This window comes from Capsicum annuum, chromosome 3, assembly GCF_002878395.1.
Source record: "Capsicum annuum cultivar UCD-10X-F1 chromosome 3, UCD10Xv1.1, whole genome shotgun sequence".
NCBI lineage: Eukaryota > Viridiplantae > Streptophyta > Magnoliopsida > Solanales > Solanaceae > Capsicum > Capsicum annuum.
In genome coordinates, this window is record NC_061113.1 from 37966084 (window position 1) to 37986253 (window position 20170).

Here is a 20170-nt window from a genome sequence, read left to right on the forward strand (position 1 = left end):
GCTCTAAGTATTATTTATGCTATATAAATTGAGATAACGTAAATAATAAATGTTGGATTGTGCTGGCACGGTATCTAGTTTTAGAAATAAATGAAAAGTAAAATTGATTTTTTTTTTTCTGCCACCAAGGTCAATACAGTCATTTAACGCTAACTCTTGTACATACCTCCATCTCTCTGCTCTATTGCAACACATTTCAAACCTAATCTCGTCAGTGTGTTCTCAATTTTGGGTTTAATCTTCTCCCAATTCTTAATTTAGTTATTACAAAAGCCTACTTTTCTCAAATACATTCCTCATCCATAACTGTGATATCTTTTCAGAGAATTTTTCAATTTTGATTCGGATAGTAAAAAAAAAATATCGGAGATTACTAATTTAGCTTCCAAAGAAAGGTGCTTCTGTTGCTGATTAACTATCTAAATCGAATAATATTTAAGGGAGAATTCGTCGCACTCAGCTGCAAAGGGTTTCGAGCAGGAAGGTGTGTAGTTTTTTTGCCTTTCAGTTGTAAATATCAGTATATAATATAGCTTTACGATTCTCTGTTTTGAGAAACAAACAAAAGATTTTAAGGTATTGTTGTAATCAGCTATCGAATTTTGTGATACTTCATTAAAGAAGATAGTTTAATGTCAGCGATGATCTAGGATTTGATGCCTATTTGACGTGACTCAAATTTTACAAAACTATGTCTAATTCTTGTATGGTTGCTGGTGTCTCTTTGTTCCAACGATGGAAACACATCCGCTTCTTCTCAAGTGTTGAGATTTTTGTTTTTCTCCACATATTCAAGGCCTTCTCTTTTTCTTTTTTTTATAACCGTGGTGTTCGCTCCAGCTCGATTAAATCCACGTACCACCAGCAACAGATACCAGGTAACTCTATTCATCAAGGCAAGGAGTGTTTTTTGCATATGCTGGAATTTGAACCTAGACCTCAGGTTCTCATCCCACTTCATTGACCACTAGGTCACACCCTTGGGTGCCCTATTCTAGGCCTTTGCTTTAACTTCATCATCTCATCTGGATGTGCAATTTTAGGTCAGTTTTTGTCGCAATATTCGCCCTAATAATTTCATAACGTAGGTGGTTATTGGAATGCTGGGACTGTTGTTTCAAGATATCGATTTGAGCTAAAGATCATACTTTTTACAATAAGAGCTCGGCTATTTTCCTTAATATTCAACAGGCAAGACACATGTAAAACATATAATCTAAATTACAATTCTAGAAATCAAAAGCAATATGTATGCGAAAATATATTCTTTTTACAAATAAAACCAGAGAAAGTTCACTACAAATTGAAAGGTGACAAATTTTTGTATATAGTTAGACCAGATCTACCTTTAAAATTTAAGATTGATAGTATATGACAATAGAAGACACCTAAATAGATCGTGGAGTATTGTGTCTATTGTTCCATTCTGTGAACTCAGAGCTAGGGATAGACTGAGTTCTTTTAGGATATAGAGCGGTAGAATGTATTTTATGTGTGCTATCTATTTAGATTCTTATGTATTGAAGGCAAAAGCTAATACATGAATATGTTGCATCGACCCAGATTGGTAGCAAAGTGACAAATGTTGTCCATTATCATCCGCCGTAACTTGAAATATTTATAGCATTGCACACTTGCACATGTTTAGACATACTTTTTTCAATGACAGTTCTTTGAATTTTCTCACCAGAGTGTTGCAATTTCAGGTTAGTTTTACTCAATCTTCGTCCTAATCTTCTGTTTGTCGTTAGATTTCCCAAATTGATGACTCAAATTCACAGTGGATGTCATATTTATTCTTATTTCTTCACAAATAGATTCAGTGAGATTTTCTGTTTTATTATTTACTTCTATTTCTGTTGGCTCAAATCAGTTCAAGAATTTGTGTTTTTTTTTACTTGCGCCTGTACAGGAATAGAAGCCTTAATTGAGTTATAGTTTGCAGGAACGCAAAAAAGGGTACTCTTTAGTTAACCGACAACTTGCACAGTGTCCAACCATTAGTTAAGAGAAGCAAAGTGGTTGTCCCTATGAAAAAACCTGAATGGTAAATCCTGACGCTTGCACTGAGGTTCTTCTTTCCTCCCATTAAGCATTGAGTCACCTAGAAAATTATCTAATTTCATGTGGAAGATAAGAGTACTAAAAAAAGGAATCGTTAACAGAGAACCTGTTTGCTAAGATCATTCGTAATTAATTTTGAGCCAATAGGGTTAATGATTTAGACACTGATTTCCCCAAGCAAAAAATAGTAGATTTAGAGCAGGTAGCAAGTAAACCAACTATATGTTCTGAAACAAGCAATGGATAATCTGCTTGAAAAATAAAGAATAAGTAGTCCACCAACAGTCTCATTCTGCAATTTTTAGCACATAAGAGTCGACGTTGAATCCCAAATTGATAGCCATAGTTCTATACCAAATATCCGACAATAAAGAAGTTGAATTAGATCGGCTAGCTAGAAAGTAAACCAGCTACAAGGTATATTACAACCAATGAGTGTTTCTGCTTGAAAAAGAAAGAAGATTTTTTTCAACCAACATAAGTAGGATCCCAATTATTTCAGCTATAAATTTCATAAAAATTTTCTTTCAAGGCATTAACGATATACATGAGAGTAAATATGAAATGTAATAGGTGTGTCCTATATTTGTAAATTTTGTGGTTTATGCTTAATGATAGATCTCATCTTAGTGATGATTTGTGAACACTATGTAACATAGTTTTTTCAAAATGAAAACCTTATGCTAAGTTGCAATTGACTGTAGTACTTCTTGGTTACCTGTATTCTGTTAGTTTTTTAATTTTTGTTTGTCATCCTTTATAATATCTAAATTTCGTTATTTTAATCATCCGGATCACATGAATTTCTTCTATATAGAAAAGTCATCCCATGGATGACCACCGCAATAAAAGTTGTACAATCAGCTATGTTGCTTGTACATTAAAGTACTGTACTTTTTCATTACGTATCTATTGAAGTCTGAATGGTCACTTCATGTGGCTTTTACTGTACCTCAGACCAATATAACTCTAGAATTTTTCATTCTATCATCTCACACATATCTTCATTCTTCTTCGTGCTTTCAGAAATTACTATTTCACTTAATTTTATCTCTTCAAATATGCTCCTTTAATTCATTGCCCTAAATTTTCTATTTCTTTTTTCCTTCGTTTTTGCTTCAATTCGTGTAGCGTGAGCTTTTATATCGTTAGATTGATTTTTCTAATAATTGTTGGTAAAAGTGAAGTCTTTGAATGGGAATAAAAGGTGTTTAAATGAAGACACAAAATAGAAGCTCAAGATTTGATTGAATGTGTTGGATAGGTGATTTAACAAATTAAAAAGAAATCAGACTAGAAATACAACTGTGTTTTCACAATTTGAGATGACGTTGTGTGCTACTGCTTGCTGAGTATTTGTGCTATTAAAAGCAAACACTTATATTGGTTCATGGGGGGATGGAGTTGCTTTCGAACTGCTTGGTGGGAATATTGTGGTATAACCCCTTCAGTTTCCGTGTTTTCATTTTTTAAAATTTATTTATATTGCATTAATCAACTAAAGGTCGATTCTTCATGTATAACCCCTTTGAAATTTTGATTTCTTTTTAGGCTTTAGTCAGATGAAAATTCATAATCGCTGGTTGCAAAATTTTGATGTATATAATACATTAATCAGCTAAAGGTCGATTCTTCATTATAACCCCTTTGAAATTTTGATTTGTTTTTAGGTTTTAGCAGTGTTCAGGAATGCACCCGCATCGCCGCATAATGCGATGATGCAAAGCGATGCGAGTTCTTCTCGCGCATGTGGCTAATGCGAGCGCATCATGTTGATTTTATTTTTAGGATCAATTTTAAATATAAAAGAGTCTCCTCATGTTGATTTTATATTTAGGATCAATTTTAAATTAAAAAAAAAGTCTACTGCAGTTGCCACTGCTGCAATTTCTGAGGTTAACTTTGAAGTTCGCTGCTGCTACTTCTTCCTCACTGTGCCACTACCGCTATTGTGACTTCTTCTTCTTCACTACTTTACTTCAATGATGCACTCACATCGCTTCACGCTTCGTGTAATGCGCGCTTTGTCGCTTTTTTCTGCATCACGCTTCCCTGGTCAGATGAAAATTTCATAATCGTTGGTTGCAAAATTTTGATGTATACAACGCCCCCCTCCCCCCTCCCTATTAGTTTTTTGTTTACATTGCCTGACTGTTCATCAATTCCTCATCAATATAGTACCCTTCTTTCCTTCACACGTTCTCTATATTCATTATTTCTCTTTTGATTTTTCTTACAAACCTCCTCTTGAATGAAGTTTGAGGTTAATCCCACTATAATGATCGAATAACAAAAATACTAGTTACTTCTTCTGATGCTAATCTTTACAAAGATTATTTTCCTGTGGCAAAACTAAAGGCTTACAAGCTAGAAATGTGTTGGACCTGCATTGCTTTAGTCTTATTCGTTTTCATAACTTTTTAAGTCCGCTATCACAAATTTTGGTTACAATTCTTAGGTGATGACATTTTTGTAAATCTTGTGAGATGCACACGTCCCACATGTCAAATCGCATGAGTCTTTTCATGTAGGACACATGTCTACTTGCTCAACTTGTGATATCTTAAGTTCCTACTTGTGAACACCCAAAGTTTGGAGGATTTAGATGCCAATTGTGACCAAGTTAAAGGGCACAATTATGTATTATGCCTTTTCTTTTTGGTCAACTCGGATTTTTTATATGAGCAGTGTGGGAACATGTGTCTGATCTATATATAGACACAAGCTTTACAACTCATAATTCTAGAACCATCAGTTCTTTCTGCAAACTTTCTCCTACTTATTTAGGATCTTGTAGTTTTTTGGTAAGCTTTTCATCTCCTTTTTTGTAGTTATCGGTAAGCTTTTGTTCAATCTTTCCCTTAATTTTCTTCAATCTTCAACATTGAATTCTTCTTTTTGATTATCTTTTCCATCTTTTATTAGTCTGTTATGGAATTATATGGAATTCGGAACCAAAAGGGCACTTTTTTTAATCAAAAATTTCAAAAGGGACACTTGATATGGAAAAAAACCAAAAGGGACAAAACGTTGTGGGCCCAACGACTTGTAAGTCGCCTGGGCAGCGACTTACAAGTTGCCAGACAACCAACGACTTTCATGGCTTCACTTTCTCCCACATTAGCTTAGCTGCCTATATATTATCAAAGTGTGCATGCCTGATAGTCTATCAAAGTGTGGTTCCTGTGTAGTGTAAAGTGAGCTTCTTGCTTGCCTATATATTATCGAAGTGCACTTCCAGTGTGTAGTGCATGCCTGATATTCAAAATTTTAGAAGCACTTCATAAAATATAATATAATATACTTATTCTGCATTTTTACAAGAAGCTGATTTCACAGCTTTAATCTTAACATTTTGATTTCATGACAATAATTTTACTAGTTCCGTCAAGGTTCTGCTTCGACTTTGTAAATACTATATTTGCATTTTAAAAAGAAAGTATTGATAGGTCTCATGATTTTCTTTCAATTATTTACGAAAGGCAAAATTATTCTATTTTGAATAGTTCAAAAGCATTTTTAATTCGTGCTTTTACTGTCAATTTTGAATATCAAGTAGGGGTGTTCATGGGTCGGTTTGGATTGGTATTAGTCATAACCATAAGAAAACCAACTTAGTCGGTTTTTAAATTTCTAAAATCAAACCAAACCAACACAAAAAAATAATTGTCGTTTTGGTTCTTGTCGGTTTAGTTCGGTTTGGTTCGTTTTTTTTGGTTTATAACTTTAGCTAATGATAAAAAGTCGAAATTTTTAAAAAACCAAATCCAATCCAACTTATGAGATGTCAATCGAGTGTTATACTTCAACGTTGAAACTAAGATGTCAATTTAGTGTTATACTTAAAGCCACGAATAACACCATATGAACATTTCTACAAAAAACATTTAAAAACTACATAAAAGAGAATGATATGATAAACCCCTCAAAAAGTGAACACATAATTTTTCTTTGCTTACTAGGGACCTTAAAGAAAGTTCAAAACTAGTGATTGTTTGTAATCTAATGAAACCCACCTATAAAATCCTATAGGCAACAAGATAATTTTCACAATTAGTATCATTTGTCATTCAAAGTGCGAAAATCATTTAGAATATCATAACGTATTGTCAACTAGATGGATACATACGATTAAAAGTGTTATGGCTAAAGTTAAATTCATTAAATATAAAATATAACAAATATTTATATTTTATTCATGAATAATATATATATATAAAATTTTTATCGGTGTGGTTTGGTTATTTTATCGATTATTTTAAAGTAAAACCAAAACCAAAACCAAATCATATAAGTGTCAGTTTTTAAAATTTAAAATCAAACCAAACCAAACCGAACCAAATGTTGATTTTTTTATTCAATTTATTTTGATTTGCGGTTCGGTTTGGTTTTTAACCAAACCGTCAACACCCTTATCAGGCATGCACTATACACTGGAAGCGCACTTTGATAATATATAGGCAGGCAAGAAGCTCACTTTACACTACACAGGAACCACACTTTGACAGAATATTAGGCATGCACACTTTGATGATATATAGGCAGCTAAGCTCATGTGGGAGAAAGTGAAGCCAGGCGACTTGTAAGTCGCTGGGCGACAAGCGACTTGTCCCTTTTGTTTTTTTCCATATCAAGTGTCCCTTTTGGAATTTTTGATAAAAAAAGTGCCATTTTGGCTCCGGATTCGAATTATATGCGTTTGCCGATTTAGTATTAGGATTTTTGGCCTATTGTTTTGGGAGTTGAATGGAAGAACCATGGAGCTAAATTCACCACACCATCGTTCTCTTGCAGGCATCGTTGGCTAGATTATCTTCAGCGTTCTGTTGATGCTTGATAGATTTGACAATTTTATCTAAATATTATTGTTTGATCTTTCTAAAATTCAACCAAATGGGTACATCTATATTAAGAGAAATGGGATTCAAATTTTTAATTTTTAGTATGTCTATCGAGTTGATCCAGAATTTCGAACTGCTGTTTGAATCTCCAATTTGTATGTCATTAGGTTATTTTGTTTTCTACTTTGGACATCACTATTGGTTCTTGTTTTTGCTATATTTTCTCCATCGCCATAATAGGGGCTTTGTGATTCGTTCTCATAAAAAGTTTTGTTAATATACTTTGTGTAGAGTTCTTCTTAATACATGGGGAATTTTTTGTCTACCCAGGTTAAAGACTTATTAGAGATATTGGATCATCTTGATAGTTTGCTCGCAAATGACTCTATAGCAAGAGCGGGCAGGTTACAACACAATTTATAAACCTTAGGTATGTCATCTTTATCTTCGAAAGTTTAAGCAATTCCTGTCATGAATTTATGTTAAATTTTCTAGCTTAAATGCTTCGCTTTTAGTTTAGGAAGAGAATATGACTTCTTGTCTTAAAACTGGTAAATTATACTTTAGAGGCCATTTGGTTAGGAACACCTTATATCGGGACTAAGTATTCAAGGATTAGTTATCCCACCCACAACATGGGATAAAAATAATATTATAATTTTGGAATAACTAATTGCGGGATGAGTTATCCCATGCATTTTATCTCAACCAAATATGGGATAAACTCATCCTAAAATTAATCGTGGGATTAGTTATCCCTTACTCCTTGTACCAAACGATCCCTTAAAATAACATATTACTTTTGGCTAGTCCTAAAGAGTAACAATGTGTCCAATAGCTCTCTTTGTTCTCTTTGTTGTTAACATCAAGAAAGGCTCGCATATGTTATGTAGGTAGGAGGTCACTGATAATTTGTTTCATCGCTCTTTGATATGTTGCAATGGTTGTTCCACTTATGAGAAAATAATAAGAATTATTTGAAAAGACTTGTAAAATGTTGATCTAGAATAAATATATATTGTATATTTCTTGGCGAGGAGATAAATTAGTGTTTTATTAATTGTTTCTTTCTTTTTATGTTGATGAATTTCTTATCTGGATCTTTGACCTAAAGTCTCCTTGTTAACATGGGTAAATAATCTGGAAAAGACTACATAAGTTTCAATAATAGAGAAGTATGGTTACCAGCTATTATTAAAAAAGAGTATAAGTTTACCAGCAGTTGGTGAAGATTGTAACAAGATGTAGATATTAACTTTTATCAACTCAAAATGAAGGAACATGCACGTACTTCTATCATTTTTGAGCTAGAATTGTTGTTATAATGCCATTAATGTTTGTGTTCTTTTCTGTCAACGTATGTCGCCAAACGTTCTGCAATTTACAACAACATACCAAGTATATTCCCACCAAGCGGAGTATATTCCCACCAAGCGGGGTCTGGGGAGGGTAAGTGTACGCAGTCCATACCACTAACTCAGAGGTGAGAGGTGAGATACAGAGGCTGTCTCCGATAGACCCCTGGCTCAAGGTAAGAGAATCAAGATAAGGAATAGCAAAAAACAAGATACAATAGAAATGACCGCACCCAATAGCTATGTTGCTCGGACTCTCCAAAAATGTTGCCGCTCCCGTGTCGGATCCTCCAAAAATGCACTACTTTTGGAGGATCCGACACGTACCTATTGGTACTTTTGAAGAATAGTACCATAGAAACATTATGCAATTTAAAGCTAAAATAACACAAAGTTTATGCCTTCTTTATACATCGCCTAAGTTCCTTCAGATTTCTATTTCATCGTAGTTGACTTAGAAGGAGTGATTGACATATTTCCAGTGGTATTAAACAAAAAATAAATCTTTCTTTTTAGTTTCATTCCACAGAACTTTTTTTTGGTCTGGCACTCGTGCATTCCCATCTTGATATTTTTCAGTTTTGGTTCGAGTGCTTCTCCGTCCGTAGGCAGAATTGTAAGTTGTTTCTTTCTCTATTCACTTCTTTCTTTCTCAAGAAAGAAACCGTAATCCTGTTCCTCGCAATTGAGTAATAAGACTTGCAACATGACAATTTTCTTTCAATTCTCTTTAGATTTTCAATTTAATGGATTATGTTATTGTTGTTGTGCCGGACTCTCTCCTCAATTTTTTTCGCCCTTCATAGTGTTTTTTATTTTTTATTTTTCTTCTTAAGTTGTTCCTTCTTTCTACATAGTCTTCCGACTACTCTTTAGATCTTTTTATCATGAAGAAGATATTAAGCACCAAGGAGAGAACAAAAAGCTGGATAAAACAGAGTAGGACAATATGAATAGACTGTAACTAATATCTCATACTTCGAGACACCCAAAATACAACTTTGATTAGGCATAATTTTTACTCACTTGGTGTAAATTTGTTACTGTTTTTAAGAGTATCAAGGTCATTCTTTGTTTCAGAAACTGAAAAATTATTTGATATTAAACTTTTTTTGAAACATATTTTGACCAATAATAATATCAACAATGCAGGTTTGAGACTTCTTTGCAACTATTTTTTTGGATTGATGAAGGAGAAAGGGAGAAGTATGCAGATTTTCAGGTTCCATTTAGAAAGATGAAGATCCCAAGAGTCCATACATGTGGGTTACAAATTCCCCGTCTCATTTGACAAACTCTTTATTTTTCAAATTCATTTTTTTCAACACTTAGCCTTTTTGGGTTCTTTCCAGATTTCTAAGTCTATGATTGTTATCATTTCATCTTTCGATATGTTCTTCACTCGACATAGATAAAGGTGAAAGATCAGATGATAGCACTAATTTCATTTGCTTTTGATTTTGAACTTTAAAAAGTATCTCTTCAAATTCTGTTAAAAGGAAACAAATTCATGCATGGTATGTGGAATAATTCTATAATGCAAACTGATCTTTTATTTGTTGTGTCTTGGCCCTTTTCCTGAATTAAAATATTGCTTTCTCAGCATGTTCTAGTATGAAAGCATGGATCTGCTTTGTGGCATTTAATTAAGATTTAGGGTCAATTTTGACTTTTACAATCCATTGCTTTCTATTAAGGACTATGTATACTTTGAAGACAAAGAAATTTGGAGTTGAATGACCATGTCATATATTACTTTATCATGATATGATGTGTCCTTACATATCCTAAAACTTTTTCATGTATGTGATTTTATCTCATGGTTTTTAGTTGAACATAATGATATAGTTCATCATAACTTTACCAAGATAGATGGTGATTGATATACTTGGAGCTACCTCCCAAGTGAATCAAAGAAAAGTTTGAAATTACCGAATTCAATGTTTATCCCTCCGAGAATTTGCTTCTTTATGTAATTAGAAAGTTTGTTCATTGTCTCATAATGAGACCACCGAAACATTACAACATGAATACCTATGTCCGTCTAGATAAAAATTGTTAGGAGTGTAAATCATTTTTATTCTAAGTTCTTCATGTTGCATTGAGGCACCCTCCAATGAGCTTGGTAGTAAGTCGGTATCCTATGTTGTATAACATCCGAAGTTGAGTAAATAAGTCAGAAATGAAATAGATTTTCAAAACTATCATCCTCATTATTTTTTTTAGTAATACAAGTGTTTGAGAAGACTCCCACTATTTATAGTGTCATAGGATGTCTTAGTCGTGTTTATATGTCGATACCCAATTACATAAAAAGGTTTTGAAAAGTTTTGCTATTACATCTTAAATAAATTTATATAAATTCTTCTCCTCGTTGCATTTGCTGCTTGTATTTCTTAATTCTTTTTTCAAATAGACATTTGAAGCTTTGATGTGAATTCATAATTTCACAATATTGGTTTTGCTATAATTGTACAAATAGTATGTTTCATGTGGTGAGGTACACACTCCAGCTATTGAAAAAGCTTTCCCATTCTTCATTTCAATTAGAATTGTTTTAGTGAGGTTTTCTTTCTGTGGTGTAGAAGTATGCACTGTCTGGACCACAGGTAGAACCTCTCTTCCAAGCTAACAGAGAGATTTAACGCATATGTTTGATATATCAAATGTGCCAATTGATAATATGTATTCACTTTATTTAGATTTTGAACTTATCAAATTTTAGCTTCCAGGTATATGTACATAATACTGGGATTCTAGCTGTACCACGGAGACCTCAGGTAGTGATGCATGAAGATTACAAATATAGCTCAATGTTCTGCCAATTCAACTGCTAATTCCGGGCTAAGCCCATATATGTTTCATCACCAAATCTATTAAACATACTTTTCTGCACCTATTATTTTCTTCAGGGCTTGGAGTTGATCACAAAATCTATGGCGCATTTGCTAGGAGGATTATCTACCCCCCTTCTCTGCAAACCCAAACCCATTTCTGCTTCTTTGAACCACAATTATACATCTGTTTCATCTTTTGATTCTCTATACATTAAACGCGCAGCCGAGCTAGCTGACAAATCTGCCGGATTTACTGCTCCCCATCCTAATTTCGGCTGCGTTATCGTTGTTCCCAATGGTGGAGGTACTGTGGTTGGAGAAGGTTACTTGTACGCCGAAGGGACTATTCCGGCAGAAGTGCAAGCTGTTGAAGCCGCCGGCGAACAGTGTCGAGGTGCCACTGCTTATCTTAATATGGAATCTGGAGACTGTCACTGTGATAACAGTGCCGTTTCCGCCCTAATCAAGGTAATATTTACTCAATTGACCTTCTCCTTGAGGATTTTGTATAGTCTTCTGTTGTTAACAATTTGTGCTTTAATTGCAAAACTTCCAGCTTTGTGGTAATCTTTTCACGTGTTATTGTTTTAAGAAGCATGGTACCCTAATGCATTGTTGTTGGGAGGAGAAATTCATGTAAAACTTAGAAGATTTATCGGTTTCACCACCTAATTAGCCAGGAATACTGATTGCAAAAATTGATAATATGTATGCTTTTGTGTTAAAGTTTAACTGGAAATGATTGATGCAACTTTGTTAGGCAGGGATTAGTAGAGTTGTTGTTGGGATACGGCATCCACTGCAACACCTTCGTGGCAATTCCATCCACGCATTGAGAAGTGAAGGTGTTCAAGTTGATGTGCTTGCGGAAGATACACATAATAAGACTATTGAGGTAATCTTATATGTAGTACATCCTGGATAACGGACGTGCTGGGCTTCTGTGTAGCAAATTAACTTGTTGTAAGCTTGCCATTCTTAGTATTGGAGCAATATAAACATTGTGCATCACTATGAATTGCTTAAAGCTTAATTTTTTGATTCTGGAGACACTTCAAGATACATTACTTTGGTATTTGCATTGTTAAGATCAGTTTTAGATCTTTTGCTGAAATAAATGAAGATTTTTTCCGCGAAACTTCGAGCAGAAAAAAAAAATTTAAATTCAATGTTGCTTTGATAAACCAATCTGGTGATGGGATTTTTTTTGGCATTTTAGAGCTAATTCTGATGTTCTATAATTTCTGCTTTCACTAGGTAGAGGGGAAGGTCTGCCTAGCCACTACCCTCCGTAGTCCCCACTTTGTGGAATTTCACTGGGCATGTTGTTGTTGTTGTATTTGTATAATTTCTGCTGTTTAGAGCTAACTCTTACATTCTATAATTTTCAGGAGGCTCTCAAATCCTGCCTTTTTGTCAATGCTCCTTTACTATATAGAGCTGCCTGTCAAGTCCCGTTCTCTGTTCTCAAGTATGCAATGACACTTGATGGTGAGTGCATAGCCTATGATGTTGCAACAACCGTGATATGTAACAAATCACAAGCTTCATTAACAAACTTGACATTCACCTGAGGTTATATTTTGGTGTACGCAGGGAAAATTGCTGCTAGTAGTGGTCATGCATCATGGATCAGTAGCAAAAAGTCAAGAACTAGAGTTTTTGATATGCGGGGTAGAAGTGATGCTGTTATTGTTGGAGGAAATACTGTGCGCAGAGACAGTATGACTCTTCTTGTTCCTCCATGATGTCCTGGATGCTATGAGTATCCTGTCAACTTTATTACAGATGCACAAAATGGCTTTATGCTGCTTAACTTTGATCAGATGCCCTAGATATTTAACTGCTGCTTTACTTTTTAGATCCACGTTTGACGGTTAGACATGGAGGTGGCCATCTGCCTCGGCGTATTGTATTGTCTCAAACTCTCGATCTTCCAGAAGAAGCACATATTTGGAATGTTTCTGAGGTACCCACTATAGTTGCTACACAAAGAGGTGCAAGGAGAAGTTTTCAGAGATTGCTTGCATCCAAAGGCGTTGAAGTGGTGGAATTTGATATTTTAGATCCTAGAGATGTCATGGAGTACTTGTATGATCGTGGTTACCTCTCCATTTTGTGGGAGTGTGGAGGGGCACTGGCTGCATCTGCTATTTCTTCTGGGGTCATACACAAGGTATACTCTCATTATCTTTTCTTGCTATCACTTTTGAATCTCCTTCTGAGCTGTTATTACTTGTCAGGAAGTTTTTTTTTCCCTCTTAAATTTCTGAAATGGGATGTATACAACTGAAAGGCTAACTTTGATTTTCTATTTAAACCTATTAAGAACTTCACACCAGTAATGACAGCTAGCTGCCTGATTCTCAGTGGCTTTTTGCTTCAGAACAATCCAAATGGAAGGATAGATACTCATCTATTTCTACTGTTTTTCAAACTAAATAAAAGCATCGGTCTGAGTTATCTAGTGCACGTATTCATTTTGATTCACTCTATAACTTTGGTACTGTCAAAATTTACATCAATGCTCAGAGCATAGTATATCAAACACCCAGGGGTTCATGTTTCTTCCTTTGTCTACAGTTTCACTCTTTATTGCGTTCTTCATCTTATTGACAATTCAGCAGTCCTGTTTGTTGGCAGCTCTTCTAGTTCACTGAGTAATTAAACAAATTTTTGCCTGCTCTACTAATGATATTTCATAGAGTTTGCATATAGGGAGAAATTTTTGTTTTTTGGTAGTGCAGTTATATATGTCAAACCTTACTTGCAGGTACATGCATTTGTCGCTCCCAAAATTATAGGTGGGAAAAATGCACCGTCTCCAGTTGGTGAATTAGGAATGGTAGAGATGACCCAGGCTCTGGAACTAATTGATGTTTGCTATGAGCAGGTTTGATATGCTTCTCCTTTAAATTTTCTGATTATGAGCATAATAGATGCATGTATTGCTGTCACTTAAACCACTCCCCTCACCTGAACAAAAATAAAGGTGGAAAGAGAAATGCATGTAGTGTTGTCTGGTCTGGCCTAATCCTTAATTATGTGTGCGCACAAGTTACAACCTGTGAAATTTTCTCTTTTTGGCCTTATTCAAATTTCTGGTGTTTTCTTATTTGAGTGTAGTTCTTTGTATTTCAAGTCCTGGTATCCTTTGTGATAAATGCACTGAAGTACCAAAAAATCTGGTTTTTCTCAATGATCGACTGTATTCCCTTTTATATATTTTAGATGCTACTTACACTTGGCCGTTGAATATCTTGCTAATTATATAAACCATGTCTAACCAGCATGTTGTAATAGTTTTCTTTTCTCTCTCTTCCTGAAACCCCATTGCCGGGTTGTAAGTAGCTTATTTATAATGGAAGGAATCAAAAACGCCTTCCTGATACACAAAACAACCTCCTTGAAAGCTGTATGCAGAAGTTTTTTTTGAGACTGGTAACATGTATAATATATAAAGATTAAAAAGTTGCACCATAATAGTTCTATTAGTAATTACAAAATACAACCAAACTCGTATGCAAAAGTGGAACACAAAAAGTGGTCTTTCACCTTTCCTACGAAGATGAGTCACTCCTGTAGACCTTTTAGGTTTCTAAGTTCTAACAAACAAAGAAATTTGTAAAAGTTTTCACCTTGAAGGAAAACTTTGTATGTGAGAGCTTCACAAAGCACAAATTAGAAGGCTGCCGTAGGTTAATGACTAGCATTAAGTAGTGTAAGGTTTAATGAATCATTTGAACTGAATGGACTAAATAGGCACAATGTACTCAAAAGATTCATGTAACAGACCTTAACTACTTTGTGATTTGAGGCATGGAAGATTATATATGTCTATATTTTACCTTGAGGGAACTTTAGCTTTCAAAATGAAGAAGCTAAAGAAAATGTAGTCCGAATTTCAGCATGCATTAAACGGATAAGTAGGCATTTCAGGAGAAATTAATTACTCTGATGTTACTTCTATCTCTTTCAAAAAGAAAATATTTGCTTAAAGTTAGAACTCAGGTTCCTCTTTCAATATCTTGTGCCAATGCTTACATTTCAATTAAACTCTCTTTCTTTCTGTATTTCTCCTTCACTTTGTATTACTCACGTTCATCTCTTGTTGGTGCATATGCTCAAGTTAAAGGTTTTTTTACAGGTGTTTCCAGATGCAAACTTCCGCAATCTATCTGCCACTCCAAATCTTTAAACTCTTTTTAGTTGCTAGTTGTTTGGTAATAAGTCTGTTCAATGAGGGTCCCACATTGCGTGTTGTAAGTACTGGCTATGCAATCTCACCTCTGGAAAACCGATTATACTTCCTTGGGCCAGCTTTAATTAAGTGCATTGTAGTTCCAAACAATGTATAAGATCCTGTATCGCTATGGTAATCTGTCAAGGCTGGTTAAAAACAAAGGTCTCCATGCAATTAATATTTAATTACTGATGTACCCAGATGCTGAAATAATTTTTCACCTTATAGCAATAAGATGCTACAACACCACATGACAATTTTTTGTTCATCTTTGTGTTCCTTTTACTTGGTATAATTGTCAAGTATGCAATAATTGCTAAAAGTTGTATTGCCTTTCAATGTCTCTATTTTGAAGGGTTCTCGACATCATTCTCTGATATCATTTCTTTGGTATAACCATCTTAAAGAAATAATAAAACAAGATAAACTGAAACCTTGTTGTCACTCTAGATTGTTTCCCCTCGTGACCTACCTTTTAATCATGACTAGTTATTCTGTGAGTTAATTTTTATAACTCTTGAAGTCGTCGTATGAATATGCAGATTGGACCCGACATACTTGTTAGCGGGTTTCTACAACCAGTTCCTGATCTAACACCCACTATTCCATCAATACAAGAAACATCGGCCATTGACCCTACTATTTCTCCTTATGAGGCAAGCATCATATTCTTTTACAAGACATGGGATCCATATGGTGCCTTCTCAAACTTCTCTCTCCATCCAATTCAAATGCCTGATGAAAATGAAGAACTTGTCACCTGGTCCAGTGTAGAGCATTATTACCAGGTTATTTCCTTGAAATTCTTAAAGATGGAACTTCATTATTTGCGGCATCTCTCAGACATTTGATAAATAATTCTTTGACTGAAGGCACAAAAGTTTGTCGGGGCATCTGATCCTATAGCCAAAAGTTGTATTGAAGAAATAAAATGTGCAATGAGCCCTGAGGAAGCAGCACGGATTGGAAGGAGAATACAGAGGCAACAACCTAATCTGGTATTCTTTACATTCCTGTTACAATATTATCCCATTGCTTCTCCATGTACTCTTCACTTTTTTAGCAGTTCCTTCTTTGTAAGGCTGCTTTATTCATGTGTTTAGAAGTAAACTGCTCAGACTCGGGTGTGGGTGTCCGATATGGGTGCGGAACTAGAGGTCGGATCTTCATGAGCTAAATTTTAAGATTCTGGGATACGAATCTTGGTATGGATGCGGGTGCGGGGATTCGGCTAAAAATAATCCAAATATCTAAAATAAAGTTTTAAAACCTAAATTAGGAGATATCATGTGGAGAACTTGAGGAAAAAATATTGATCAAGAAGAGAATTCTAGGAGGAGATAACAGAAAAAGGAGCGGCATATAAATTTCTATATACAAGGTGTTTAATTTTTCTTCAAAGTACCAAAGGTCGGTCATTCCTTTTCATTGACTCAGTTCAGAATTCTCTGTCGATTTTGGTCAAAGTATCCAAATTCAGTTTACCAGATCGGGTACAGATTCCACACCCACACTCTCACCCATATCGTGTCGACATGGTGCGGCACCGAAAATGAAGAGTCTGAGTAACTTAGGTTCAGAAAGCATAAGCATGCTACTTAACTAGATAACAGATTATTATCAATTGTATTGTAAATGCTTGATCATGAATGGGTGAGGTCAGAAGCTATTTGCTCCATATTAAATATTATCTCCAAAGTGGCTTAGCCAATGCAGATTCATAATTTAAAGTTTATATGTTTTTATAACAATCTCATATTAATATATAATAATTACTGGTTCACAGTCAAATATTTATAGATATTTTAATAGATTTCTTAATGCATATATTAGGTTTGGTTTATTTTGGTATCGGGTTATTGGGCTAACTGTTTTTAAATGGTTTTGTAGAAACTTTTATTGAGTTATCGGTTCGGGTTCCGAATTTAAGGTTTTAGTTAATGGTCAAACCAGTAACCTAATAAGATTATATTAAATTTTTTTTTTTCATCCGTAATTATATAATAGGGCCTTAGATTTTAAATACATAGCTTATTATTTTTTGCATTTTATAATTGTGGTCTTAGTGCTTCTAAATTGCGTAGACTTTTATGTATGAAGATAGTGTAGAACAAATGAAACTAAGAGAAAACAAAGAAATAAATAAATTGGAGGAACATTTTCTTATTGGTTAAATCCAAAATCAAACCTTAACGACCAAAAACTGATTAACCGAAAATTGATAATGAATATCTTATTGGTTTGGTTATCGGTTTAACGTGTTTACAAATCGAAAATCGATAAACCGAATCGATAATACACAAAATCGAACCGAAGATGTAAGCAAGAAATACTTTGTTCTTTAGTCTTTACATTTAGGCTATTGGTTCTGCATCGTAGTCTTTTTTGTTATTTTGCCTCGGTGCGACTTAATGATCAATATAATGCAGTTAAGGTCTAACTTTTGTTCATTCCCCTTTTATTCCTGTGTTTTTCAGGTAAGACCGGACTGGGAATCAATCAAGATTGATGTCATGTATAAGGCCTTAAAATGCAAGTTCACGACATACCCCAATTTATACTCTTTATTGCTCTCAACTGCGGGCTCTGTTCTTGTGGAGGGTTCACCACATGATCTGTTCTGGGGAGGAGGTCGAGACGGAGAAGGCCTTAACTATCTTGGACGATTGCTAATGATGTTGAGATCCGAGTTCCTAGGTGACTCTTCAACAAGTCAAAGTTCTTTGCTTCCTCAAACATCAGAAAGTAAATAGTCATATATTCTGTCCCAACAATGTTGGGCTAATGTTGTAATCTAGCAAGAAAACTAAGCCTTTTGATCATGGCTTATCTATTTACTGCTAGATACACGAGCTCGTGCTGGCACCGGTTCGATGTAATTTTTTTAATTTCAATTTATGTGAAATCGATGAAATTTGAAAAGTCAATCAAAATTTTTGTATGATTTTTAAATATTTTAAGTTAATTATTGATTCATAGTACTTCTAAATAATTTTCAGATATTATATGTTGTTACTTTTTGTCTCAATTTATGTGGCACTATGAAATATTTGAGCAAGTCCATCGAATTGCTGAGTATATACTTCCTCCATTTTAAAAAGAATTACCTGCTTTCTTTTTTAGTCCGTTTTAAAAAGAATGATTCCTTTCCCCCTTTGACAATACTTTAATTTTAACCTTTCACATGACATATTTAGTACCACAAGATTAAAGGGCATTTTAGTACATTTGACATAATTTTAATTTAAGATTACAGGATTCAAAAGTTCTTTATTTTCTTAAATTTTGTGTTAAGTCAAAGTAAGTTATTCTTTTTGAAACGGAGGGAGAAGAAATTAACAAGAGTTGCAAACTGGCTAATGAAACCCTATTATCTTTTTAATCTCGATTGCATGAAGCTTATTTAATTAATATGAAAATTAGTTACTAAAGGTATAATTGAAAAAAAAATAATTAATTTTAAACATTTTAACTATTTTGAGCTAAAGTATTTTTAGCGAATATGCCAGTATTTTGAGACGAACAAAGTAATATATAGAAAAGGAAAAAAGAGGATGTACATACACGTGTTATCAGGTCTTGAATTTCTAATGTCCCCTAAACAATCTAAGGGACACGGTTTATTTATTTAGCGGCCGTTTGCTACATTCATGGCATAAGCTCACTGAATTATTTTGGCTTAAGTCATCGCCGTATTTAAAGTTGTCCTGAAAATTCAGTTAGATTCCTCAACTAAGGTCTTTATCTATTAGACTCCTGACCCACCCGAAATTTGATTCTATCAAGCCTTTTTTAGATAATTTAGCTAAAAACTTAAAGTGTGTACAACACACACGCGCTGATGTGGTAAAACTGATCAACTAAAAAAATAACACGTGGCAAAAAAATAAATTATATTGTGGAAATACTGATTTGTTCATTTTCAATTTAAAAAAAGAAAAGAAAAAAACACCCCCACCCACCAATCGTCGTCTTCACCCCCCTCCCCCGCTCTTCCCTTCGTCTTCACACACACAGAGTCATCTTCACACACAAATCCTCCCACCTCCACCCCCACCTTACGCCCCCACCCCCTTCGTCTCCACACACACAAAATCATTGTCTTCATCCCCCTCCCCCGTCGTCTTCACACACAAAGCTCCCCACCCCACCCCACTCCCCGTGTTCACTTCACACCCACATCACAAACTTTTGTTTTTAATTCTTAGCAATTTCTTTTTTAGTATTAATAAATGAAAAAAAAGATTTCATAATCAATTAACTGCTTTTGTAAAAGAAAGAATTTTTTTTCACATCTTTGATGTTGCTGACAATGATGACGAATGATTACTCATTTTGTGCTTAATGGTGTTTCTCCATTCTTTGATGTTGTCTTCAATGGGAAAGATTGATTAGTAAGTTTATGGTTAGAGTTGCTGATTTTATGTTAATGGAGTTTTTTCTTTTTGTTGCTCAAAGAACAGATTGTTCACTTAGAAGAAGACACGGGGTGGGGTGGGGGGTGGGGGGGAGGACGGATGTTGGGGCTTTTTTTTTTATAAAAAAAATTAAAATTTAAGTATAAGTTTTTTAATTTAAAAAAATTAAAATATCTTTTTCTCTGATTCACGCGCCCAAGGAGAGTGTAACACACTCTCCTTGCCAAATCGGCATTTTGTGTATGATAGGTACCAATTTTAGCACTTGAGGTGCCTGATAGGTACAAGCCTTAGTTGAGGGGTCTAAGTGAATTTTCGCAACTTCTTTAGGTGCCTGGTGATGACTTAAGCCAATTATTTAATTCCTTCCTCCTCATGAGATAATAATTTCACCATTTTAATATAAATTATG

The 20170-nt window shown here is 34.5% G+C and overlaps 1 protein-coding gene across 6 annotated transcripts; it reads left to right on the top strand.

Annotated features, from left to right (window-relative positions):
• The first annotated feature begins 120 nt into the window (after positions 1-120).
• On the top strand, positions 121-18329 carry LOC107863918 (riboflavin biosynthesis protein PYRR, chloroplastic). Of its 6 annotated transcripts, none has more exons than XM_047407940.1 (14): positions 183-484; positions 1939-2047; positions 7236-7335; positions 9413-9522; positions 10986-11040; positions 11173-11565; positions 11858-11992; positions 12489-12588; positions 12694-12819; positions 12960-13273; positions 13871-13990; positions 15883-16128; positions 16213-16338; positions 17818-18329. In XM_047407940.1, exons 6-14 carry the CDS (start codon positions 11197-11199, stop codon positions 18091-18093), a joined length of 1812 nt encoding a protein of 603 aa, XP_047263896.1. In that variant the 5' UTR covers positions 183-484; positions 1939-2047; positions 7236-7335; positions 9413-9522; positions 10986-11040; positions 11173-11196; the 3' UTR covers positions 18094-18329. The 6 variants fall into 6 exon arrangements, with proteins under 6 accessions (XP_016565606.1, XP_047263896.1, XP_047263893.1 ...); XM_047407937.1 differs by having other exon boundaries at positions 1946-2047; positions 10993-11040; XM_016710120.2 differs by lacking the exon at positions 1939-2047 and having other exon boundaries at positions 121-484; positions 10993-11040.
• Positions 18330-20170: the final 1841 nt, after the last annotated feature.

What these genes read in the sequence shown, in the direction of transcription:
- LOC107863918 (XM_016710120.2), top strand. Translation starts at nt 11,197, where the DNA reads ATGGCGCATTTGCTAGGAGGATTATCTACCCCCCTTCTCTGCAAACCC. An exon ending in AAATACTGTGCGCAGAGACA is followed by an intron (nt 12,820 to 12,959) that starts GTATGACTCTTC and finishes TTTACTTTTTAG; the next exon opens with ATCCACGTTTGACGGTTAGA. An exon ending in GTGTAGAGCATTATTACCAG is followed by an intron (nt 16,129 to 16,212) that starts GTTATTTCCTTG and finishes CTTTGACTGAAG; the next exon opens with GCACAAAAGTTTGTCGGGGC.